This window comes from Corvus cornix, chromosome 10 (assembly GCF_000738735.6).
Source record: "Corvus cornix cornix isolate S_Up_H32 chromosome 10, ASM73873v5, whole genome shotgun sequence".
Taxonomy (NCBI): domain Eukaryota; kingdom Metazoa; phylum Chordata; class Aves; order Passeriformes; family Corvidae; genus Corvus; species Corvus cornix.
In genome coordinates, this window is record NC_046340.1 from 5,358,707 (window position 1) to 5,380,576 (window position 21,870).

The 21,870-nt window shown below is 58.9% G+C and overlaps 2 protein-coding genes across 4 annotated transcripts; both read left to right on the top strand.

The window, feature by feature from the left end:
* Positions 1 to 1,667: 1,667 nt before the first annotated feature.
* On the top strand, positions 1,668 to 12,722 carry MFGE8 (milk fat globule EGF and factor V/VIII domain containing). Of its 3 annotated transcripts, none has more exons than XM_039557530.1 (10): positions 1,669 to 1,829; positions 5,260 to 5,385; positions 5,647 to 5,772; positions 6,286 to 6,399; positions 6,816 to 6,997; positions 7,404 to 7,559; positions 8,438 to 8,582; positions 9,418 to 9,620; positions 10,881 to 11,036; positions 11,317 to 12,722. In XM_039557530.1, exons 1-10 carry the CDS (start codon positions 1,757 to 1,759, stop codon positions 11,458 to 11,460), a joined length of 1,425 nt encoding a protein of 474 aa, XP_039413464.1. In that variant the 5' UTR covers positions 1,669 to 1,756; the 3' UTR covers positions 11,461 to 12,722. The 3 variants fall into 3 exon arrangements, with proteins under 3 accessions (XP_039413466.1, XP_039413464.1, XP_039413465.1); XM_039557531.1 differs by having other exon boundaries at positions 1,670 to 1,829; positions 9,436 to 9,620; XM_039557532.1 differs by lacking the exon at positions 5,260 to 5,385 and having other exon boundaries at positions 1,668 to 1,829.
* A 101-nt stretch (positions 12,723 to 12,823) lies between these two features.
* HAPLN3 (hyaluronan and proteoglycan link protein 3) lies at positions 12,824 to 21,405 on the top strand. Its single transcript, XM_010391045.3, has 5 exons — positions 12,824 to 16,460; positions 18,051 to 18,210; positions 18,511 to 18,882; positions 19,991 to 20,293; positions 20,474 to 21,405. The coding sequence occupies exons 2-5, from the start codon at positions 18,084 to 18,086 to the stop codon at positions 20,746 to 20,748; spliced, it is 1,077 nt and encodes a 358-aa protein (XP_010389347.2). The 5' UTR covers positions 12,824 to 16,460; positions 18,051 to 18,083; the 3' UTR covers positions 20,749 to 21,405.
* Positions 21,406 to 21,870: the final 465 nt, after the last annotated feature.

Sequence of the window (21,870 nt, forward strand, 5' to 3'; positions counted from 1 at the left end):
TGCTTTCTGTTTTTAGAGAGGCTGATGCTTTTTCTGCAGCTCCCTCCGGGTCTTGCATTCTCTCTGAGACTAATGCAGGCAGTAACCCCTCAAAAGACTGAACAAACACCCTTGTCCTAGTTGCTTGTGCACAGCCCTGGGAATCTTGCCCTGCACTTTCCTCCTCCTGACCTTGTTTTCATCGGAACACCACAGCAGTAATTACCCTGAGGTTGAAGGGTTATTCGAAAGCAAGTACTGTGTCTTGTGTGCTCCCTCCTTTCCAGCTGTTTTTTCTCCCTACACTGGAGTTAAACTCTACCTGGAGTTTTCTTTGTGTTGTTACTAATTTAGGGAAACACCAGCAGTGAGGTTGGTGGGTGTGGGTGGGAATACGTGTCCAGTTCCATGCGTTTCTTGTTCTCTGGTGCTCTGAGAAGTCACCAGCACGCTGGGGCAGCTGGACCTGCCACTGGGTCTCTCCCTGGGGTGTCGTTCATAGTCTGAGTGCTCTCATGGGCTCTGGTTGACTGTGCCTGACAAAAGCATTAGCTGGACACTGGAGTGGAGGTGGGAAGACTGGTCAAAGTGCATGGCATGCAGCTGGACTGCCCAGCTCACGGATGGCTGCCGTGGCTGCACTGCCAAAGGCAGAAATGTAGCAACACTCAGACAGACTCAACACATAAATATGAGCGGCCCAAGTGTCTGAGGTGGGTTAGTTAATGCTGAAATGGAAGGTTTTGCAAGAAGAGATAAAATCAGCTTCACGTTTAGGAGGAGGGTTTGGAGTGGATTTCCATTACAGGGTCAAGTGATCCAGCATTCCTGTGCTGTGCAGTGCTCTTTTCCAAAGAATTTGCTGCTGAATATGGATTTAGCCTGAATACGCTTTAGCCTTCCAGGGCTAAATATGTTTCTGCCTTCCAGGGTAGAGCTCCCCACAGGGCACCAGTTCCTTTCAAGAGCATGGCTGGGCTTTTCCAGTTCTTGGGCACAACTCAAAAAGGAGCTAATTTGTGGCCAAACCAGTGGAGCTGTGGTGTAGTGCTTTGGGCAGAAAGCTGTTATGTCACTCCCAATCCCTCTCATATATTCGCCTGACCTAGCTGCAAGCTGTTTTCCTTGATGCTAGTTAGGAGGGACTTGGGAAAACCCCCTGTCACTGGATGACAAGGATGGCACAGGGCACTTGTGTTCCCTGTCCATCGGAGGGGAAGCCCTCTCCAGCTTTCATCCCACCCCGGGAGAGAAAAGTGGGGTTTCTGCTGCAAAACAGCTCTTCCTTCTGCCAAGTGCTGGCAGCCCCCAGTAAATTCCAGTCCAACTCTGCACCCTCTGCCTGCCAACGAGGGCTGGGAGCCATGGGCACTGCCAGCCTCAGGAAGTCCCTACCGGCCACCCGCGGGCCAAGATCTGGCGTGGCGTGAGCCAGCGTTCCCCCTCACTGGACCATCAGCAGCGTGGCCGCGGTGGCTCTCACTTCCAGAGACACCTTTGCTGCCTTGCTCCCGGTACCCCCCGCGCTGCCTGCACCCGGGGGGCGCGCACCCTCGGCCGGGCTGTGCCCCGGGCTGTGCCCCGCCGGCGGGGCCGGTCCCGCCCCGGGGGCGGGCGGCGGAGCACGTGGGGCCGCGCCGGGCCGGGCTGAGTCACTGCCCGCCCCGAGCCCCGCGGCGGAGCCGAGCGGAGCCGAGCCGAGCCGAGCGGAGCCGAGCCGAGCGGAGCCGAGCCGAGCGGCTCGCTGAGGAGCGCACGGCGCGGCTCGGGACGCAACATGAGGGCGGCGAGTTTGTTTCGGGTGCTGCTCGCCGTGTCGGTGGTGCTCTCGCTGCTGCTGGTCGTGTCCAGTGAGTGCCGGGGAGAGGGGGTACCGGGGAACCGGGGTGCTGGGGAACCGAGATCAGGAGTGCCTGGGAGCCGGGATTCCAGGCATCTGGGGTGCCGGGGAACCAGGGTGCAGGGGATCCGGGGTGCGGGGAAGCCTGGGTGCCAGGGAGGCTGGAATGCTGTGGATCCGGAGTGGCGGGGATTTGGAGTGCAGGGTTGCCCGGTGTGCAGGGATTCCGGGGCGCAGGGCAGTCCGAGGCGCAGGGGACCCAGAGCGCAGAGAATCTGGAGTGCAGGGTTGTCTGGTGTGCGGGGGATCTGCGGTGCAGGAGAGGGTGAGATTCAAGGGATCCAGAATACAGGGGAGCCCGGAATGCTGGGGATGTGGAGTGCAAGGGATCCGGGCCGCAGGGGTTGTCCGGTGTGTAGGGATTGTCTGGTGTGTAGGGGAACCCGAGATGCCAGGGATCCGCGGTGCCGGGGATCCGGGACGTAGAGCGAGAGGATCTGGGGTGCAGGGTGAGTGGGTCCAGGCTGCGGTGCGGGTTGCAGGGCACGCAGTGCGAGTGAGAGGGCGTGCAGCGGAGGATCTCGGGTCCACGGCCCCGTCCCTACTCCCGAGCCGGGAGTCTCTCAGCCGGGCTGTCCTGTGCTTTCAGGCTCAGAGAACCATGCTCGCAATGTAAACAGCGTCCCTGGGACCGCCTGGTACTGCGCGCCCAGCTGGCCTGGCCAGGGCAAGCCCGAGGAGTAGCAGCTCCGTCATAACCCCGTGGGTCATACCTGGGGCACTTGGTGGACGAGACCAGGGAAAAGGGGAGCGAAGCCTAAGTGCAGGCTCCAGGTCAGGGGACAAAGGACAGCAGGAAGGGGTGAGGAAGGCCCTGTTTATGTTTGCTCTTCCTGGGCAGCTGAGGTGCCCTTTTTGCCCTCCTGAGACCCGACTTCCCCCAGCCCTGCTGGGATGAGCTGTCCCAGTATTCGGAGGATGTTATTTTTGCCTTCCAGCCAGCCTGTGGGTTCATATAAGCAAACATTTCCAAAAGCGGTGGCTGATCTTTGTTGCCTTGGTTCCTGAGTGTTCAGCCCGTGACAGCTCTGTCCCTGACTGGAGAAAAATGTGTGTGTGGAGGATGGAGATGCTGAACAGCTCTGAAACCAGGCCTGAAACAGCCCAGAAACAGGAGCATCCAAAACTGCTTGCTACAGTGGAAAATGTGACCTGTGTGCCTCACTGCTAGGCAGGGGGCTGGCTACCAACACCCACCACGTAAGGGATTATTCCTGGGAGGGGATAAAAGGGAGTCCAGATACTTGGAATAACTAAGGTATAAAACTCGGACCCCTCCTGCCCTGACCCTGGGAGGAGACCTTGCTGCCTTGCTGCCATGTTACACCCCAGACACTCCTGCGCTGGAGGCAGCAGTGATGCTGGGGAGCACATGTTCTTTGACACTCTGCCTGGGGAAGCAGCCGTCTCCCACTGTTGAACAGAAGTAGCTCTGTTTGTGCAGCCTTGACTGGCTGCCGGCAGAGATCCTTGGGATGGGGTGGCTGGATGTGCCCAAGACCTGCGGAGGGGTGGAGGGCAAAGGCATCCCCATGTATCAGCAGGAGCCCTCTCCTCCCATGCTGTAGCTCATGGCAGCGCATTGATGGAGTATGAGGTCATGCAGAACAGGCTGGGCAGCACAGGCAGTGACTTGAACTGGTGCCCAAGTTTTTCTGCCTCCCGAGGCTGGGCTAAGGGAGCCACAGCATCCTTATGGAAACCTTCACCTGATGCTGGCCTGCCTGCCACCAGTGTGTATGCTACACATGTGGAGTGTCAGGAAGAGTAGGATTAACTCAAAGGAGTCCTGCTATTAAAGGACTAATGAGTAGGAGCTCACTGAGTAGTAGCTTAGGCAAATGAGAACTGCGTTGTTTGGTGTGGGTCTGGGCAGTGAGCCCACAGCTCATCAACTTCCACCTTCTCCAGGTCATGCAGGTAGTGAAGGGTTATTCCTAGGTCTCCATCTGGGTTCAGCCCTTGTTCTGACTTCTGCAGCATGACAGAGAAATGCCTGGCATCAAGGGATGTGCTGTCCTGTTTGATGAGGAGTTACTGAGGAAATCTGGTCTAGGTTTATGGAGCGTTGCTGCCTTGCAGCTTTTAGGCAGAGTAAATTGAGAGTGGGAGGAATTTCAGCCCAGCTCTTGTAATCTGATTCAGCCCTACAATGGGGAGTAGAAGGCTGGAGGATGCAGTGGTTTGACATCACTCACTCCCCTCCTCAACCGGACAGGGTGGGGAAAAGAAGGAAAAGATCCAGAGTGGGTCCTTCCCATGGGCTGCAGTTATTCATTAACTGCTCTGGTGCGAGTCCTTTCCATGAGATACAGTCCTTGAGGAAGGGACTGCTCCAGCCTGGAGTCATCTGTGGGCTGCAATATGGATATCTGCTCCCCCATGGTCCTCCACAGGCTTCAGGGAGACGGGTCTTCTCCATGGGCTGCAGTAGAATCTCCCTCCTGCACCTGGATCACTTCCTTCCCTTCCTTATTCTCTGCCGGGGGTGTCTGCAGGGCTGTTTCTCTCACATTTTTCTCACTCCTCTTCTACAGCTGCTGCACAGTGTTTTTTACTTAATCTTGGATATATTATCACAGAAGCAACCCTAGTGCTGGTGATGGGCACCAGCTTTGAGCAGCAGAGGGTCTGTTTTGGCATTGGCTGGGACTGGCTGTCTCCAGCATGGGAGCAGCTCCTGTTGTCTTCTTGCTGAGACACCTTTGCAGCCCCCTGCCACTACCAGCTTGCCACATAAACCCCACACCGTGGCACAAGCTGGAAGTGGATGAACAGGCAGGGAAGGTGGTGCAGCCCCATCAGCTCCCTGGGGGAACCTGCCTGTGAGCCAGGGCTGCCTTGTGGGAGCTGCTTGGAAAGTGATGGAGGTCCGGCAGGCGTCCTGCAGAGATGGACCTTGTGCTTCCTCCCTGCGTGACTCTGGGAACTGAGGCATGCGAGCTCCCCCTACAATGATTTTTTTTTGTGTTCTTACAAGTACAAACTTACATTAGCAAAACCCAGCAACAGCACCAGCCTCGTTCCCTTGAACGATCCTGTCCTGCTCGTGCCCGAGTGAGCCCCAGCCTGACCGCTCACGTTTCCCAGCCAAGTGTCAAAAACATTTAATGCACCAAAACCCTGGGTTTCCCCTGTCTTCACGTTCACATATAGGGTCTGTTAAACCTCTTTTTTAATGTGCCAGGGCAGGAAAGGTCCTTGCTGCTGGTTATGCTCCCAGTCTCAGCCATGCCTTTGAGTGCCAGTGCAAGGTCCAGCAGCCTGTCCCTGCCAGGTGCTCCCTTCCCTGTGGGATTTGCAGCAGACCAGTTCCTGCTGTTGGGCTGGGATGCCCAGCCTTAGGGATGGTTTGCAGTGACACCTGGCTTTACTTCCAGGTGACTTCTGCGACGTGAACCACTGTCAGAATGGGGGCACCTGCCTGACTGGGATTAATGAGGCCCCCTTCTTCTGCATCTGCCCTGAGGGCTACGTTGGGATTGACTGCAATGAGACGGAGAAAGGTGAGGAGCTGGCCCTTTCACAGGTGCTCCATGACAGCCAGGAGCCTCGCAGAGAATTTGCCCTTGTCATGGCCCTGCACCACTGGCCCTGGGGTTCAGCCCTTCTGATGGCTGATGGACACACAGAGCAGAGATCCAAGTAGGGATATAGTGACAGGATGCACTTGGGGGGAGTGCAATGTCTGTTGGGGAGTGGAAGCCCACTGGTTGCTCTTATTTTCCACCTGTGCCTATATTACAGTTCTTTTTCCCCTTCCTCAGGGCCCTGCCACCCCAATCCTTGCCACAACAACGGTGAGTGCCAGCTGGTCCCAAACCGGGGTGACGTCTTCACCGACTACATCTGCAAGTGCCCTGCGGGGTACGATGGGGTGCACTGCCAGAACAGTGAGTACAGTGGTGGGGGGCAGGGGGAGCTGCTTGTCTTCTAAGAGCTTGGGGACCTCTTGGGTGACAACTGGTGGGTGTGTGCTGCTGTGACTGTGGGCGGGGGCACCAGGCTCTGTCAGGGACCGTGGGCTGTTTTGGGGCTTGCAGGGTGGAGGGAAGGACTATGATGTGGGGACAGGTTGTGTCTGAATCTTGCTCTGCCTCTCTGGAGGGACACGGTGCCTCAAGTAATAAAACAAGGGGTGCCTCGAGGCTCAGTCTGCTCTGTGCAGGTTCCCAGCCTTGAGGTGACTGAGTGTCCTGGTGCACCTGCATGGCTGCACTCAGTGGGGACATGGCGTAGACAGGTCCTTGGGTTAGAGCTTCAACCCGTGCCACCCTATTATCAGGGACCCTGCCATGGCCCTTGTTCAGAGGATGCCTCCCCCTCTTCCTGCTGCACTGAATGAGGGGTCTCCTCCCTGGGACTTGTTTTGGGATTACCTCCTGAGCTCCTCCTCTCTCTTCTAGACAAGAACGAGTGCTCCTCCCAGCCTTGCAAAAATGGAGGCACCTGCCTGGACCTGGATGGTGACTACACCTGCAAGTGTCCTTCTCCGTTCCTGGGGAAGACCTGCCACGTCCGTAAGTCCTTGGCACCAACTGTACTGAATTCCCTTTCCCTCCCTGTTCCCTACTGTCTGTCCTTCATTGCCAGGAGAGATCTCACCAGCTGGTTTAGGGGATCTGGAGGGCAGCTGTGTCTGCCCTTGATGCCAGCAGGCTTGGTCCTAATGGAGGGAACATCCTCGGGGAGGTGCTTTCTCCTCTCTGGAGGGCCCCAGGATGACCCTTTCTCCTCCAGACCTCTGTGCTGTGAGGGGGACTGATGGATGGTATGGTTTTGGCTGAGGGGTGAGGGGGAAGGGACACCCTGGGGACAGCCAGGTCCTAGGACTGGCGTCCCTCTCCTGCTCTGTCCCCAGACAAGAAACAAATGACCCCTAGTTCTGCGCTCTGGTTACTGTCTCTCTTTGATCCTGATCACCCCTCTACCCCAGGCTGTGCTGTTCTCCTGGGCATGGAAGGAGGAGCCATCTCTGACGCCCAGCTCTCAGCATCCTCTGTTTACTACGGCTTCCTTGGCCTCCAGCGCTGGGGACCAGAGCTCGCCCGCCTCAACAACCACGGCATCGTCAATGCCTGGACCTCCAGCAACTATGACAAGAGCCCCTGGATCCAGGTACGTGGGGCAGGACTGGGAGTGCCAGCACAGAGAGCAGCCCTGGTAGCCATGGCTGGTCTTGCAGTGCTGCTGTCACGGGATTTCACTGTTCCTGGTGGCAAATGTGGGGCTAAACTGCTGCAGCAAGCTGCCACCTGGGGGCATCTTGGGATGTGCCTGGAGGAGGCAAGTCCGTTGGAGGAAGGTGGGACCCAGATTAATGATCCCCCTTGCTCTGCCCACTGTGGAATGCAAGGCTGGAAGGATGGAGGGCTTCCACCCCATGGGAGTTCCAGCACTCTAGGCAGCCCCTTTCCTTGTCCCAGCGCCCACCCTCCCACCCAGGCTTGGTGGTGCTGGTGGGTGCAAGGGCTGTGCACCCCATCCTCACTGCACCCTGCTCATCCTCTTCTCCCCTCCACAGGCCAACCTGCTGCGGAAGATGCGGCTGAGCGGGATCATCACGCAGGGCGCGCGCCGCGTGGGGCAGCAGGAGTTTGTCCGCGCCTACAAAGTCGCCTACAGCCTGGACGGGCGGGAGTTCACCTTCTTCAAGGATGAGAAGCAGGATGTAGACAAGGTGGGCTGCGATGCTCCATGTAGGGGATGTCCCAGCTCCCCCCATCCAGTGGTGCTGCGGTTTGGGGTGGCTGTGAGCTGCATCCCCATGTGTGGGAAAGTGCTTTTGACCTGGGACAAAGCTGTGTTGGGAACCATCCTAGCAGTGAGATGGCACAGGCAGTTCTGGCACCGAGCAGTACTCCCTGCCTCTGTTTAATTGACCATAATAAGCATAACCAAAGAAGCAGCGCTGACTTATTTAGGTCATTCAGATATCTTTATCACTGACACGCTGTGGGAACTGGGCTTGGTCTGGGAGTGTTACTGAGCAGCTTGGGTCACTCGGTGTTATATCTGCACCAAGCACCAGCTGACAGTGTGTCTCTCAAAGCAGGGATACTCATAGATTGCAGTGCTCTCCACTCTCAGTTCTTTATGGCAAGTGTCTCCTGCTGGCTTTCTGAGCGTCCAGGGAGTGGTTGGGAGTACCTGCTTTGCTTTAAAACAAATAGAAAAATTCCTCTTTTTTCTGCAGCGCAGAAAAAGTGCATGGAAACATGATTTGATTCTATTTATTGTGTTAAAAAGTAAGAAGCGAGCCACCTCTGTGCTTATTGTGATTTGAGGAGCACTGTGGTAGTGGGAGGGAGTGGGTGTTGCTGCATGTGTGGCTCTGTGGGGGTGAGGTCGAAGCAGGGAAAGTTCCAAAGCTCTGTGGAGAGTGTTGGAGCTGCTGCAAGGTCCTGCACTGTTCCAGGGCACAAAAGCAGAGCCCAGCTTCCCCCTCTGTGCTTTTTTGCCATTGGCAGTGCTGAGATCTCTCCGTCTCCTGTGCAAGGGATTTGATGCAGGAGACAGTGGGAGAGCTGGGGCACTGAGCCCTGCTCACTGTTGCAGGTTTTTGAGGGGAACGTGGACTATGGCACCATGAAGACCAACATGTTCAACCCTCCCATCACGGCCCAGTTCATCCGCATCTTCCCCGTGATGTGCCGCCGTGCCTGCACGCTGCGCTTCGAGCTCATCGGCTGTGAGATGAACGGTAAATGCTGGTGCCTCTCCCCTCCCCGGGGGCTGCAGGGCAGGGGGTGACGCAGGGCAGGGCATCACCCCTTGGCCTGCTTCTGATCTCTCAGGACAAGGGGATTTGTTAGTGCTTGTTTTTCCTCACACTGATGCCTGGAAATACCCAGGGGTGCGTTTGGGGAGCACAAGCCGTTAATCCCATCGGCTCAGCCAGCTCTGAGCTGCATTCTCACGCTGCTAACACCTTCCCAAGCCAGGAGTTTTTACTGTGTCCCCTCCCCGTCTGAGCTGTGAACCCGCTGCTTTTCCTGCTGGAGAGCTTGAAAAGCAGCGGAGGATCAAAGTCCTCTGGGAAATGTAAGGGATCGTCAGCCTGAGCCCTCTCCCTGTGCCTCCCGCATTCCTGCCCCGCGGCACATCCCTGGGAACTGAGTGGGGCTCGCGTGTCAGTGTGGGAGTGGGATGCTGTGGGGGCTTGGGTCCTGTCCTGCTGCTGCGTGGGTGTGGTGCCATCCGTGCTTTTGGCTGGGGGTGTCTGCGTTGCTCTTTCCATGTCCTTCTCTGCCTCCTGCCAAAGCTCTCTATATTCCAGGGCTGTGCTGTGCTGTGGGGACATCACTCGTCCCTGCAGCAGGAGGCACTGTGAGCCAGGGAATAGCTAGGAGCTAAAAATCACGGGAAAAGGCAGCCCTGCGCCTCTGCTGAGCATTTCCCTGCCTGGCCCTGATGCTGCTCTGGCAGTGGAAACATGAGAATGTGAGGATGGCTTCTGACAGGGCTGAGGGGTTTTGCTTGCGACCGCGCTGTTGTCTCTTTCGTTTTCACTGCCTGTGTAAACTGTTGTGTTACAGTGTATTTCAACACGGCAGGTTGCTCGGAGCCTCTGGGCATGAAATCCCGCCTCATCTCCGACCAGCAGATCACAGCCTCCAGTGTCTTCAAGACCTGGGGCATCGATGCCTTTACCTGGCACCCTCATTACGCTCGCCTGGACATGACAGGCAAAACCAACGCCTGGACAGCCCTGCACAATGACCAGTCTGAGTGGCTGCAGGTGGGTCTCCGGTCTCTGTAACCTCATGTCTCCTCACCAGCTCCTCCAGCTATGCCCCTCCTGTTTCAGGGTAGCTGGAACAGCTGGGTTGGTGTGGCCAGAAACTTGCAGTGGGTCACAAAGTCCAGCAATGCTCTCCCCGAGGGGGAATCACAGGGCAGGTCAGAATGGGACCACAGCCACTGGTTTTAACAGGAGTCCTGGAGCACTGGGTCAGAGCCAGTGCCCATAGGGATAAGGTGGTGCTGTCTCTGCACCTTCTTGTGGGGTGCATCAAGCCTACAGCACCCCAGTTCTGCCTCATCCCCTGAAAAAATGCCATCCCAACCTGGGGTGACCATCCCACCACCTTCTGGCTGCCCAGAACACCATGTTTCTGTTTTGCAGGAAAAAAATCAGGCCCGCTTTTCTCTTCCCAGTCTGGAATAGAAACAAATAGTTTTGAAATTTCCTTCTCAGTTTCCTTTCCTCCCCTGTTTTTGTACTTTTCACATGATTCCATGACATAATAGGACAAAGCAGTTTAGATATTTGTCCCGCTTTTTATTTGGGAAATGATTAAAAGCAGCTGCCTCACAACTCTAAACCAGCTTATCGAGATGTTGGCTGATGATGGGGTCGGGATGACACGCTGAGTTGGACTGCTGCACCACAGACTGCCTGTGTATAGATTTACATGTACACTTAGGATTTACATGTATTGTGTAGCTGGAACTGCCCTCCATGAGCATGAAAACAGAACTAAATTAATGAGGCTTTCAGCTCCTTTGGTGGTTTACCCTGTAACATTACAGCAGCAGTAAATACAATGTGGCAGAGTAAAGAGAATGGAAGCCGTCTCACTTAGAACCCAAATGTCAGATTGTGTTGAAGTGCATATTTTCTCAGCCAGAATTGCTTTCCAGTGGAAATGCATTTCCTCTGTGAATCCTGTATTTTTTTGAGTTGAGATTTTTTGCTATCCTTCCCACACTGATGTTTCCGGCAGAAAATGTGGAGGTGGAAGGGGTGGGCAAGGGGCTGAGGTGGGTTTGTGCCCACTTTTGGTCGCTTTGAGGGATGCTGTGAGTGTTGAAGGATCAAATATTTCACAGTCGTGTTTTATGATTTGTCTGGCATTGGCGTGGGGGTCAAGTGGTGTTTTCTCCATTCTTGACCCCCGAGGGCCAGCTCTTCCTGGCAGCCTCTGGAACATGCAGGGTGCTGTAGGGTGGGAGCGCTGCTTCTGCAAGGAACTGTGACGAGCCTTGTCTCTGCCAGATTGACCTCCGGGACCAGAAGAAGGTGACAGGCATCATCACGCAAGGAGCCCGTGACTTTGGGCACATCCAGTATGTGGCAGCCTACAAGGTGGCCTACAGTGACAATGGCACGTCCTGGACCCTGTACGGGGATGCCCAGACAAACAGCACCAAGGTGGGTGTGGGGAGGACAAGGTGGCTTCTCTGGTGCTCAGGGATGCTGTGGTGGGGAGGGATGGGTGGTGGGGGTGAGGTCACAGAATCACAGAATTTGCTGAGTTGGAAGGTACCCACAAAGATCAGTGAGTCCAGCTCCTGACGCTGCACAGGACACCCCAAGAGTCACACCACATGCCTGAGAGTGTTGTCCGAAGGCTTCTTGAACTCTGTCAGCTCAGTGCTGTGACCGCTGCTCTGGGGTCCTGGCAGCACTGACACCCACCTTTCTCCTCTAGATCTTCCATGGCAACAGTGACAACTACTCACACAAGAAGAATGTGTTCGATGTGCCCTTCTATGCCCGCTATGTCCGCATCCTGCCCGTGGCCTGGAACAACCGCATCACCCTGCGCGTGGAGCTGCTGGGCTGCGATGAGTAGGCACGGGGAGGAAGGACGGGGCTGCTCTTCCCCGCTGCCCAGCCTGCACCCTGCCTACCCCTGCCCGCTCCTGCTCTGACCTCACACCCCTCTCTCCGTGTCCCCACACTCAGGAGGTGGCTGAGAGGGCTCCCCTGCCCCGCATCAGTGCTGGGGCTGCAGCACTGCACTTTATGGGGCCCTTGTCGGTGGGATGTGGGGATGGCTCCTGCCCTTTTGCTGCTCCAGCCAGGGCTGAGACCCCCTCCTGAACTGGGGCTTTCTTGGGGACACCATCCTGCAAATGAGGCCTTGCTGGGGAACCCTGTCCTGCATCCAGGGATTGGCTTTATCTTCTCAGCTAAGCCTGGGGACAAATTTTCTCATTCTTGCTTCTGTTTCCCGCAGAGAGGCTGCAGCCAGTGGCAGTCCCTTGCCTGAACTGGGTCTCGGGGCTCAGCAGTTTTCAGGGTCTTAGGGCAGGCTCCTCTGGCTTGCAACCTCCGACATCCCTCCTGCTCCCTGCTTGTCTGCAAGCAGGGGCTGTGAAAATCCTCTGAAAAAACTCAGCTGTTGTCCCCTGCCCATTTTGCCAGGCCCTGAGTGTCCTTGCCTGCGATGTCAGCACCACATAGTGTGAGTGGAGTGATGACACGGCTCCTGTCAAGAGGCACCAGATCCCCCCTGATGGTGGCTCTACCTGCTGGGCACTCTGGCAGGCACCACAGCAGGCGTTTTGGCAGGCACTGCCCATTCCCCTTCCTGGGATGCCAGCTCCAGCATCCTCCCAAGTCTCAGCATTGCCATCATCTCCATCTTACTGCAGTTTGGGGTGCCTGGACGTCCCTTGTCCTCAGAGCCCGGTGGTGACCAGGGGAACTACAATCTGGTAGCGGGGAGAGTTGGTTTGTAGCCACAAGGATGTGGAGAAAAGATGGGAAAGGTGGTAGTTAAACCACCCAAGTGCAGTGGGCAGAGAGCCGTGCCATGACCCTTTTTGTAACCTGATTTTTTTCCCTTTGTGTGGGGTGGAAGGGAGCCTCTTGCAATGCTCGAACCCTCGGGATTAGCGGTAGGAGATGAGTGAGACCCAGATGGGAGCACAGGCAGGCTGTCCTGGGCTGGCAGCACTGCTTCCCCTGGCCTGCTGGGATGTGAAGTGGCCGTGGGGCTGAGCTGGCGGTGGGTTCACTTTGGCAAGGGCTGAGGGAACCCGGGTGGAATGGCAGCGATGGCCCCACTCTGGGGTGTCTCTGACAGTATTAAAACCAGCTTAAACTTTGGGGGTGTTGGCTTGTCTGCTCTGTGCCTCCCTGAAGGCCATCTCCCAAAGCCCAGCTGGTCTGGTGATCCTCCAGGATTCCCTCCGAGCCCCTCGACTCCTCCATTCTGGGGGATTGCCAGCTGCTGTGCTGAGCCCACACCGTTCCTGCCTTCACAGAGCCTCTTAGCTCCCTTCCCTGTCTGAAAAACAGGGTATCTCAGGGCTTTGTGTGCATCTTTCCCACTGCCTCCACCCTGTCGCAGCTGCTGGAGACTGTGCTCGCAGCTGGCCAGGCGCGGCGGGATGGGACTTGGGGAGGGGAAGCCTCTATCAGCACCCCACACCCTGTGTCTCCTCCTTTGGCTTTGATCCTGGAGCAAATCCCCCAGCTTGGAGCTAGATCAGCTCTTACACCCAAGCGCACTCCCAGGGCTGGAGGGAGCTGTGAATTTTGTGAGGGATGCCTGTGGGGATGTTTCCAGCTGAGCCCTCTTGGGGAGGGCTGGGGCATGGATGCTGCTGGAGCAGGATCTCCCTGCATTGAGGAGGTGATCCCATGTAGGGAAGGAGCACCGTGGTGAACAGGACAGACGAGCTTTGCTCATCTCCAGAATCTGCCACACTGGGCAGGGACCCCTGAGGCTGGCATGAGTGGCCAAGAGTCACCTGTGTCCCACACAGTTCTCTGTCCCTGCAGCTCTGGACAATCTTCCTGCACCTCCCTGCTTCCAGCAGTGCCCTGCTCAGCCAAGCATCTCCTCCTTGGGCCTTGCCTATGGGAGGTGGGCTCATGCCTAGCCCTGGGCACCAGAGGAGCTGGGGGTCTGCTTGCGGAGGCCGGGCTGAGTTCACTGTGACTGCAGCTGCTTGGTGACAAATAGCAGCCACAGCTAGAGCCAGGACGGGGGGGACAGTCTGCCCGGCTCACCTCCAGACATGCCGCCCTTATCATCGGGAGGCTGAGGCAGAGATAAGAGCAGTTCGCTTCGAGTCCAGCCAAGACAGCCGTGAGCCAGGGATAGGGCAGAGGCTCCATGAGGAGGGTGATGGGAGCAGATGCTGCACATCAGAGCAGGGGATGCATCCTCAGCCCCTGGCTGCTGCTTCCCCCTGCCCGTTGCTACCCCCCAAGCTCCTCTGATGGATGCTGAGCCCCTTCCCAGCCTTGTGGTATTTTCTTCATTCCCAAGAGCCCCAGGACGGGGGGACTGGGAGAGCCAGGGTGCCCTCCCCGCCATGCACAGCCCCTCACGGCTTGTCCCGATCCCTCGGATTCTCTTCCCGGACGCGGCTGGGTTGCTGGGACAGCAGGAAGGCCAGGATGGCCGGCGTGCTGTGGCACCCTGCTGCCTGCTGACTCGGCTGCCGGCGCTGCCAGCTGCTGTGAGCTGGTTCCTCAGGAAGCAGCCGTTGGGGAGAGCATCCTCTCGCCGCCACCCGGAAAGCCCAGCACAGATCACAACCTCCTCCATCCCACCAGGAATGTGAGTGTTCCTGCTGGAATCATCCTGTGCAAGCAGCATTTCATGGACAAATCTCTGGTGAGGCCACAGCAGAGCTGTCAGGCGCTGGCTTTGAGGCGGGGAAGACAGGGATGACACTTTTATGGCTCCCGTTCAGCCAAATACTCAGCCAGCGCTAGACACGTGCCCTAAACATGTGCTCCCAGGTCAGAGCTACCCTGACCCTGCACAGCTTTGCTCAACCTGAAACCTGTGGTCACACCCAGGGTACCCCTCAGGGAATAGAAGACGAAAAGAGAGTGAGAGGTGGGAAGGAATGAAGGAGATTCCTTCTTAATCAGGGACTGCTGGTGGCCAGATCCTTCCCCATGCCCCCTCCTCCCTAGGAGGAGATGGAGAAATCACTGGCCACATCCTGACAAGAGTTGTGCCCTAAGGTGAGCCAGGAGCTGTTGCTGAAAAGAGGTGCCTGACAGCATCCCTGTCCCCTTCCCTGCTGCCACCCCCCTCCTCAGGCCGGGCAGAGGATGGCTGCTGGCAGGCGCCGCGGTGCAGGCAGTGCGGGCAGCACAGGACACCGTGGGGCTTGTTCCTCCGTTCTGGAACAATGGGATAGCCATGCCAGCGAGCAGCGTGCCCCGACAGGGCTGCCTGTTTTCTGCACAGCCCGGGGGTGGAGGGAACCATCCCAATTGCTGGGTCACTAGAACAACTTGGGCAAGCAGCTGCAGCTGGGCACAGATGGCCAGGGCGCAGCTGGGACACCATCCCACTACCTTCTCCGGCTGGGGAGGGTAGGGACCGTCGGCCAGGATGCGGGCAGTGCAGTGGCCCCATGCCGGAAGATGTAATTGTCCCTCCATTGTGGGCTGCGGGACAGGCTGCTCCGGGCAGGCGAGCAGGCGGCGTGCCCGGCCGTCACACTCCCGTGTCCCTGGGCAGCCCGGCTCCGCCGCGTCCTCCTCGGGCAGCGCTGGCGGGGCTGGTGGATGTCCAGGGAAAAAGAGAACAAGGAAGAGCGGTGCCTCCAGACCCCGATTCCCACAGCCATCCCTGGTCGGGGCTTCCCACGGCGAGCACGGGCTGTCGTGCCGGCGCTGGGCGCAGATAACGCCGTTTCCTTGCTGGCTGCTCCCTATCAGCGTGGCGGCGACGGGCAGACAGGATCGCACCCCGAGCGCTCCGTGCTGGGCGCTGTCAGGAAAGGGTCCTGGCCCCCTTCACCCCGCAGCCAGCCTCGGGCCGTTTATTTTTACACGGGTTGTTTTCTTTCCGGCTTGAAGCCATCCTGCACGGCGGCAAGAGCTGGACCGGGGCCCCCGCGCCTCATTTCCTTGCCATAAAACAACAAAGTGGGGGGTGAAGCAGCGCTGTGGACTGGGACAGAGGGTCGATGGGTCAGGGCACACGCCGCATCGTGGTTCCTCTGTTTGGCCCCTCTGTCTATCCCCTGACCGGCATCCCCTGGCGGTGTCACCGCCGTGCTGCCCTTCCTGAGGACTCGACCTGGGGCTCTTGGAGCTGGGTCTGCATGTCTGTGTACCAGTGGGAGCTGGCATGGAGGGCATCGCCCAAGTTTAGGGATGATGCCCCCTCAGATGGGTGCAACTGGGCACCCCAGAGCTTTTGCCCTGGTTTCTGTGCCTCTGCTTTGTCTCCACAGCCCCAGGCAGAACCTGAAGAGGCTGAACCTCACAGCGCAGCTGTCTCTCCTGAATTCCAGAGCAGGCAGGCACTGCCTGCATATCCTGGGCACAGATCACTCCGTGCCACAGCCCAACTGTCCTCAGCTGCTTGTGCCTGTGGTGCTCCTGGCACACATGTGTTGGACACCACCTTTGTCTGGGGTCCGTGGCCAGTCCCCTCCAGTGGGATGTGGGACAAGGGATGTCTCTTTTTCCCTGCACTGTGGCTTCACCAGGGCTTTGCATGGAACATCACAGGATCCCACCAGCCCCAACAGGGCACATTTCTCCCCACTGCTGTCCCTTCCAAGTCGGGGGCAGTGCGGGCAGCTGGCACACCGCAGATAAGGTGTGTGAAGAGTGTGTGGGCAACATGTGGGCAGTGTGTGGACACACGGCGAGGCCATCACCCAGCCATGGTGGGCAGGCGGGGGGCCGGGGCACCCACCCCAGCTCCGGGGCTGCGAGCAGGGGGTTGGGAAAGGCGTGTGTTTCCCTTTAAGAGGCAGGCCCTGGAGCTGCTTCCTCTCAGCCCTGCAAGAGCCCTAAACACAGTGCATCTGCCTGCAGCCTGCCTGCACGCCTGCCTGCAGCCTGCCCGCAACCAGCGTGAGTAGGGCTTGGCCCCAGTGCCGGGACTGGGGAGGACTGGCACCCCGGGGCAGTGGGCACCCTGCTTGCCGCGAAGGGCAGGGGGGGATGGCATTGCCACGGAGGGAGCCGGGCATCACTGTGGAAGGTGCCAGGCATCGCTGCGCTGGGTGCTGCAGCACGATGCTCGCGGCACTGCAGTCGAGAGCGCTGGGCCCGCTGCACGTCCCTGCAACGCTGGGTTCTGGGGGGGTGGGGGGTGGGGTCAGCAGGCATTGGGGTACAGGGGCACCAGGGCTGGTGCCCTGCAGCCCGAGGTGTGGAGCTGCCGTGCGTCGAGCCCACCCTGCGGCGCGTGGGCAGCACGTGGCGGTGTCCCCGCGGCTCCGGTGCCAGCAGCGCCGGCTCCCGGGGCTCTGCTGCCGCTCCAGCGGGTGCTCCCTGCGTCCTCGGGCACCGGCTCTGCTGGCCCCAGTGGGTGGCAAATGTGGCTGCACCCCACGGTGGGCAGTGGCACTGACTGCAGAGGAGAGTCCGGGATTGAGCAACCTGTAGTGAGAGCAGCCGGTTTCACGCCCCGGAGCCCAGAGAGCAGCACCGTACCCTGTACTGGACCCTTCCGGGGTTGAGCATCTGCTCTCCCACAGCCCCCTGGCCCGGGGTGTGTTTGCAGGCACTCGTAAGCCTTGTCTAAGCAGGGCACAGATGTCAGACCTCCCCCCCCCCACCCCCGCGGTGCTGGAAGGGGTCTGCCAGAGGCTTGCCGGGTGCCGGGCCCCCTCTGCCGGCTCCGGGAATGCTCACAAGTAGCCAATTCTGCTGGTAGCACCCTGGGTGACCCCCGTGCAGGGAACCCTTGGGTGTCCTGGCCCCCAGAGCTGGGGACGGTGCACGTTTCTGGTGCTGTGGGGCAGCCAGGCTGTCCCCCTCCCCTGGGACATTCTTTGGGAGCCAAATGTGTTGCACGGGGTCGGTGCCAGCCATGTCTGTGACACAGAGCGGCAGCCCTGGGTAGGACTAAAGGTTCCTTGGCCAGGACGGCGAGTGCTGCCGTGCTTTGTCCGGAGCCGGGACATCAGAGGCAGCCGGAGCTCTCTCCCTCCCTCCTTGGTCGGGTTGCACGCTCGGCTGCCTCTGTAAACCGAGCTTGCTGCTTTACAGTGGAGCTCAGCCACTTCTCTCCCTCTGCACCCTTACGTGATGTTTTCCCAGTGCTCCCTGTTCAAAGGACACCCTGGGATCCCGTTTCTCCAGCTGCCCCGTCCCTGACTTGGTCTCAGCACTCCCCTGTGGGCCAGGCGCTCCCTGCAATGGGCACCCCCCCAATGGGCACCCCCCCAGTGGGCACCCCCCCAATGGGCAGCAGCGGTGAATGTGGGGGTGTGTGGTGTGAGCCAGGCGGGAGGATGAGGATGGAGGGGTCTGGGAATACCGGCTGGGGGGCGGGTCTGGGGGCACGGCTCAGGTTGCCTGCACTCTCCCCTGCGGCCAGGCGAGCTGCTCTGCCGGCTCTTCCCACCCCTCTCCTTGCTTGGCACCACTGCCAGGCAGTGCTGGCTTGCTCCGGGCTATTTGGGGGTGTTCCAGCAGCCCTTTCCCCCTCTGCAGCCCAGGCTCAGGGTTCAGCCTTGCTTCCCAGCCATGCTGCTGCTCCCACTCCTCCTGAAGGCCACCCTGCTGCGCCTGGCCAGTGGCTCCTACCGCCCCTTCTACAACGGCTTCTACTACAACCACATCATGAATGACAATGACAACGGGCAGGACAAAGGTATATCGGGGACAGGCAGGTTGTTGCAGGAGGCTGAAGTACCCCCCTGCCTCTGGGTGGGTTGGAGACTCATCACTTGGTGGGATGTGGGGCCCAGAGGAGCAGGCGGGAATGCTCCAGAGATGCTTGGGGGATGGTCATGGTAGAAGAGGTGGTGGCTGGAGGGAAGGTTTGGGGATGCTGCCCAGCCCTGGATCCTGATGGTCATGGTAGAAGAGGTGGTGGCTGGAGGGAAGGTTTGGGGATGCTGCCCAGCCCTGGATCCTGACCTGCCCATCATACGTTCTTTCTTGCCCCCAGTGGATTACTTCAATGGAGCCAAACTGGTGGTGGAAACCTCCAAAGACCCTGTCTACAGCTACAATGGTGCCAATGTCACCCTGCCCTGCCACTATCGCTATGAGCCCGACATGGGACCTAAGCGCAAAATCCGCATCAAGTGGTCCAAGCTGCGGGACGACTACACCAAAGAGCAGGATGTGATGGTGGCCATAGGCAAGACCTACGTGGCCTTCGGGGACTTCAAGGGCCGTGCTCACATCCGTCAGGCCAGCCAGCACGAGGCCTCGCTGGTCATCAGCGATGTGCGCTTGAAGGATGACGGCAAATACCGCTGTGAGGTCATCGACGGGCTGGAGGATGAGAGCGATGTCGTGGACCTCCGGCTGCAAGGTGGGGCATGCTGGGGACCATGGCTCTGAGCCAGTGAGCCTGGCCTTCCTGTGGCACCTTCTCCTTTGAGGACATAGCAAGGCAGGGGGCTTGGGGAGCTTGATCATGGGTAGAAAGGGGCTGGGATGCTTGGTGTGATGGGGCAGTGGCTTAGGCTGTCTGGCTCTGGGGTTTCAGGAGTGAGTGAGCCCAGAGCTGTCTCCCCAGCTGGGACACCAAGGGTGCTTTTGGAGTCAGAGTTGGGAGTGACCCCATGGCTGCAGCATTTCCTGCCTTTACCCACCCATCTTCCCACTGTGCTGCATTATGTACAGGCGTCCCCTCCCCTCCCAGCTCTGGATATCCCCAATGCATCTTGTGATGAACCTTGGTGACTGGTCCAGCCTCTCTTGCTCACTTGTCATGAGGGACCTGACTCAGCCCTGACATTGCTTTTGAGCTCAGAGCTGTGGAAATGTCCCCACTGCTTGTCCCTGCCCCACCCCCTTGATCCCTGGACCCTGCCTCCCACAGTGACTCGTCCCCACCGGTCCTTGTGGCTGTGTCCATGGTGGTGATGCCCATGGTTCTGTGGTCCATCCATCCCCACGGCATCATCCCCATGTTGGTGGTCCATGTGTCCCCTGGGATCATGGCCCATATGTCCCCACGATGCTGGTCCTTGTCTCCCTGTTCCTGAAGCCTGTGCATGCCAGAGACAATGATCTCTCCATCCCTGCAGGGGTGGTCCATGCCCCCCTGACCACTGTCTGTGTGTTCCCAGGCCCGTGGTCTGTACAGCCCCGTGGTGGTGGTCCCTGCATCCCCATGATAGTCTGTGCATCCCTGTACATGCAGGTGCTGTCCCCATGAGGGGGTCCTTGTCCCCAGGACCGAGCCCGTGTGTCCCTGTGCCACCAGATGTCGCTGGCAACTCGCTGCTGGCGCCTGCATGTCCGGAGCAGCCCCCTCCCTGCGTGCCTGAGCGTTGTCTCTGCCACATTGAGGTGGTGCCTGTCCCAGAGCCTGAATTTGACATGGGTCAGGGACCCCTGTGGCTTCTGCTGGGGATGGACTCGGGTTGGGTGGGTTGCCCACGGAGCCAGCTGAGTGTCCCATCTGCCTCCAGGCATCGTGTTCCCCTACCAGCCTCCCCGCGGGCAGTACAGGCTCAACTTCCACGAAGCCGAGCAAGTGTGCCGGGACCAGGGTGCCATCCTCGCCAATTTTAACCAGCTCTTCCAGGCGTGGAGCGAGGGGCTGGACTGGTGCAACGCGGGCTGGCTGGCCGATGGCACGGTGCAGTACCCCATCCGCCTGCCCCGCAAGCCCTGCGGGGGTGTGCACCTCGCCCCGGGCATCCGCAGCTACGGCCCGCGCCACCGGCACCTGCACCGCTTTGATGCCTTCTGCTTCTCCTCCGCCCTCAAAGGTGAGTTCTGGGCCAGGGACGGGGGCTGGGATCCTGGGGAAGGTGCAGTGCATCCCTCCCTCTTAGGGCACAGGACTTGGCCTGGATGGGGTGGTTCCAGGCAGCGATGCCCCAGGTGGGGATGCTTGGGATGATGCTCAGCACTGATGCTCCCCTCTCACTCTCCACTCTCCCTCCTAGGAGAGGTTTTCTACCTGGACCGCCTGGCTGGGATGGAGGAGGCCAAGCAGAGCTGCCAGGATGCAGGGGCCGAGATCGCCCGGGTGGGGCAGCTCTACTCCGCCTGGAAGTTCCTGGGGCTGGACCGCTGCAGTGCCGGCTGGCTGGCAGATGGCAGTGTCCGCTACCCCATCGTCACGCCCCGGGCCAACTGTGGCCCCGCGGAGCCCGGCGTCCGCAGCTTCGGCTTCCCCAGCAAGGGCAGGTTCGGGGTCTTCTGCTACAAGGAGAGATAAGGAGCCGGGAGGGATCCTTCTTGGACGAAGGATGTTTCCAGCCTGCCAGTGCCCAGTGTTGGGCATTTCCAAGGGCTGTTTTGGGGGTGACTGGGGGGAGGTGGGATGGGGGGAGGTTTCTTTTTGTTTTGTTTTGTTTCCTTCCTTTGTATTTTCCACGTCTCGCTCAGCAGCTGGCACATGCAGCTGCTTGGGGTGGCTGCCAGCCGGGCAGTGTGGGACAGTCCCTGTTGTGGGACGTGTGCGAGGATGATTCCCCTGGGCTACTGCTGCCACCCCACTTGGCTGTGCCACCCCATGGGTGGTGGCCCCTTCCTGCGGTGGCAGGTTGTCACTGACACCCACCTGCCCTTCCAGGCTGGTCCTGCCTCCGAGTTCATGAGGCAAGGCCATGAGGGAGTGAGGCAAGGCTGGATTTGGCCAGAGCAGAGAGCGGGTATCTCCGTTGCATCCTGGCCCCTCTTCCAGCCCCATCCATGTCCTGCTGAAGGATGCCATTGTGCCTGTCCCTGCAGGAGCACAAGTGCCTTATCTCCATGTGCCCCTTGTGTGGACTCCATTTGAACTCTGGTGCCTTCTTCTTTGAGCATTGGCTGCAAAAAGATGTGTTTTTCTGGACATCTTCTAATAAAACGGTGGAGAAAGCCCTGGAGTGACCTGGCTGTGTCCTCATCCCTGTCCCAACACAAGAGAAAGTTCTGCTCTGGAGAAAGGACTTGGGGATCCCTGGCTGTCTTATACTTGGCTGAACATCAACTCATCAGTGCTAGCTCAGCTCAGCTCCTGCAAGGGCCTTGTGTTCCCTCATTAGTGAGTGCTAATTAACCCCCTGGGTGTCAGGACTGAAAGCTGGAAGGTGAAGCAGTTCCTGCTGGCCACGGGTTTTAGATGGATTTTTAGGCATGTGGATTAACCCCCTCCCAAGGTGAAAGCTGAACAGGGAGGGCAGTGTCCTACTCCAGGGTCCTTCTTCAGCTGGGGCTTGGGACACCCCTCCCACCTCCGTGGTCCCTTAGGTGCTGGCTGGGGCTGAGCCATTCCTGTGTAGCTTGGAGCACCCTCTTTGGGTCCCCCTTCCTTCCTTGCTGCCTTGCCATGGGAGACCCCTCTCCTCCCAGCCCA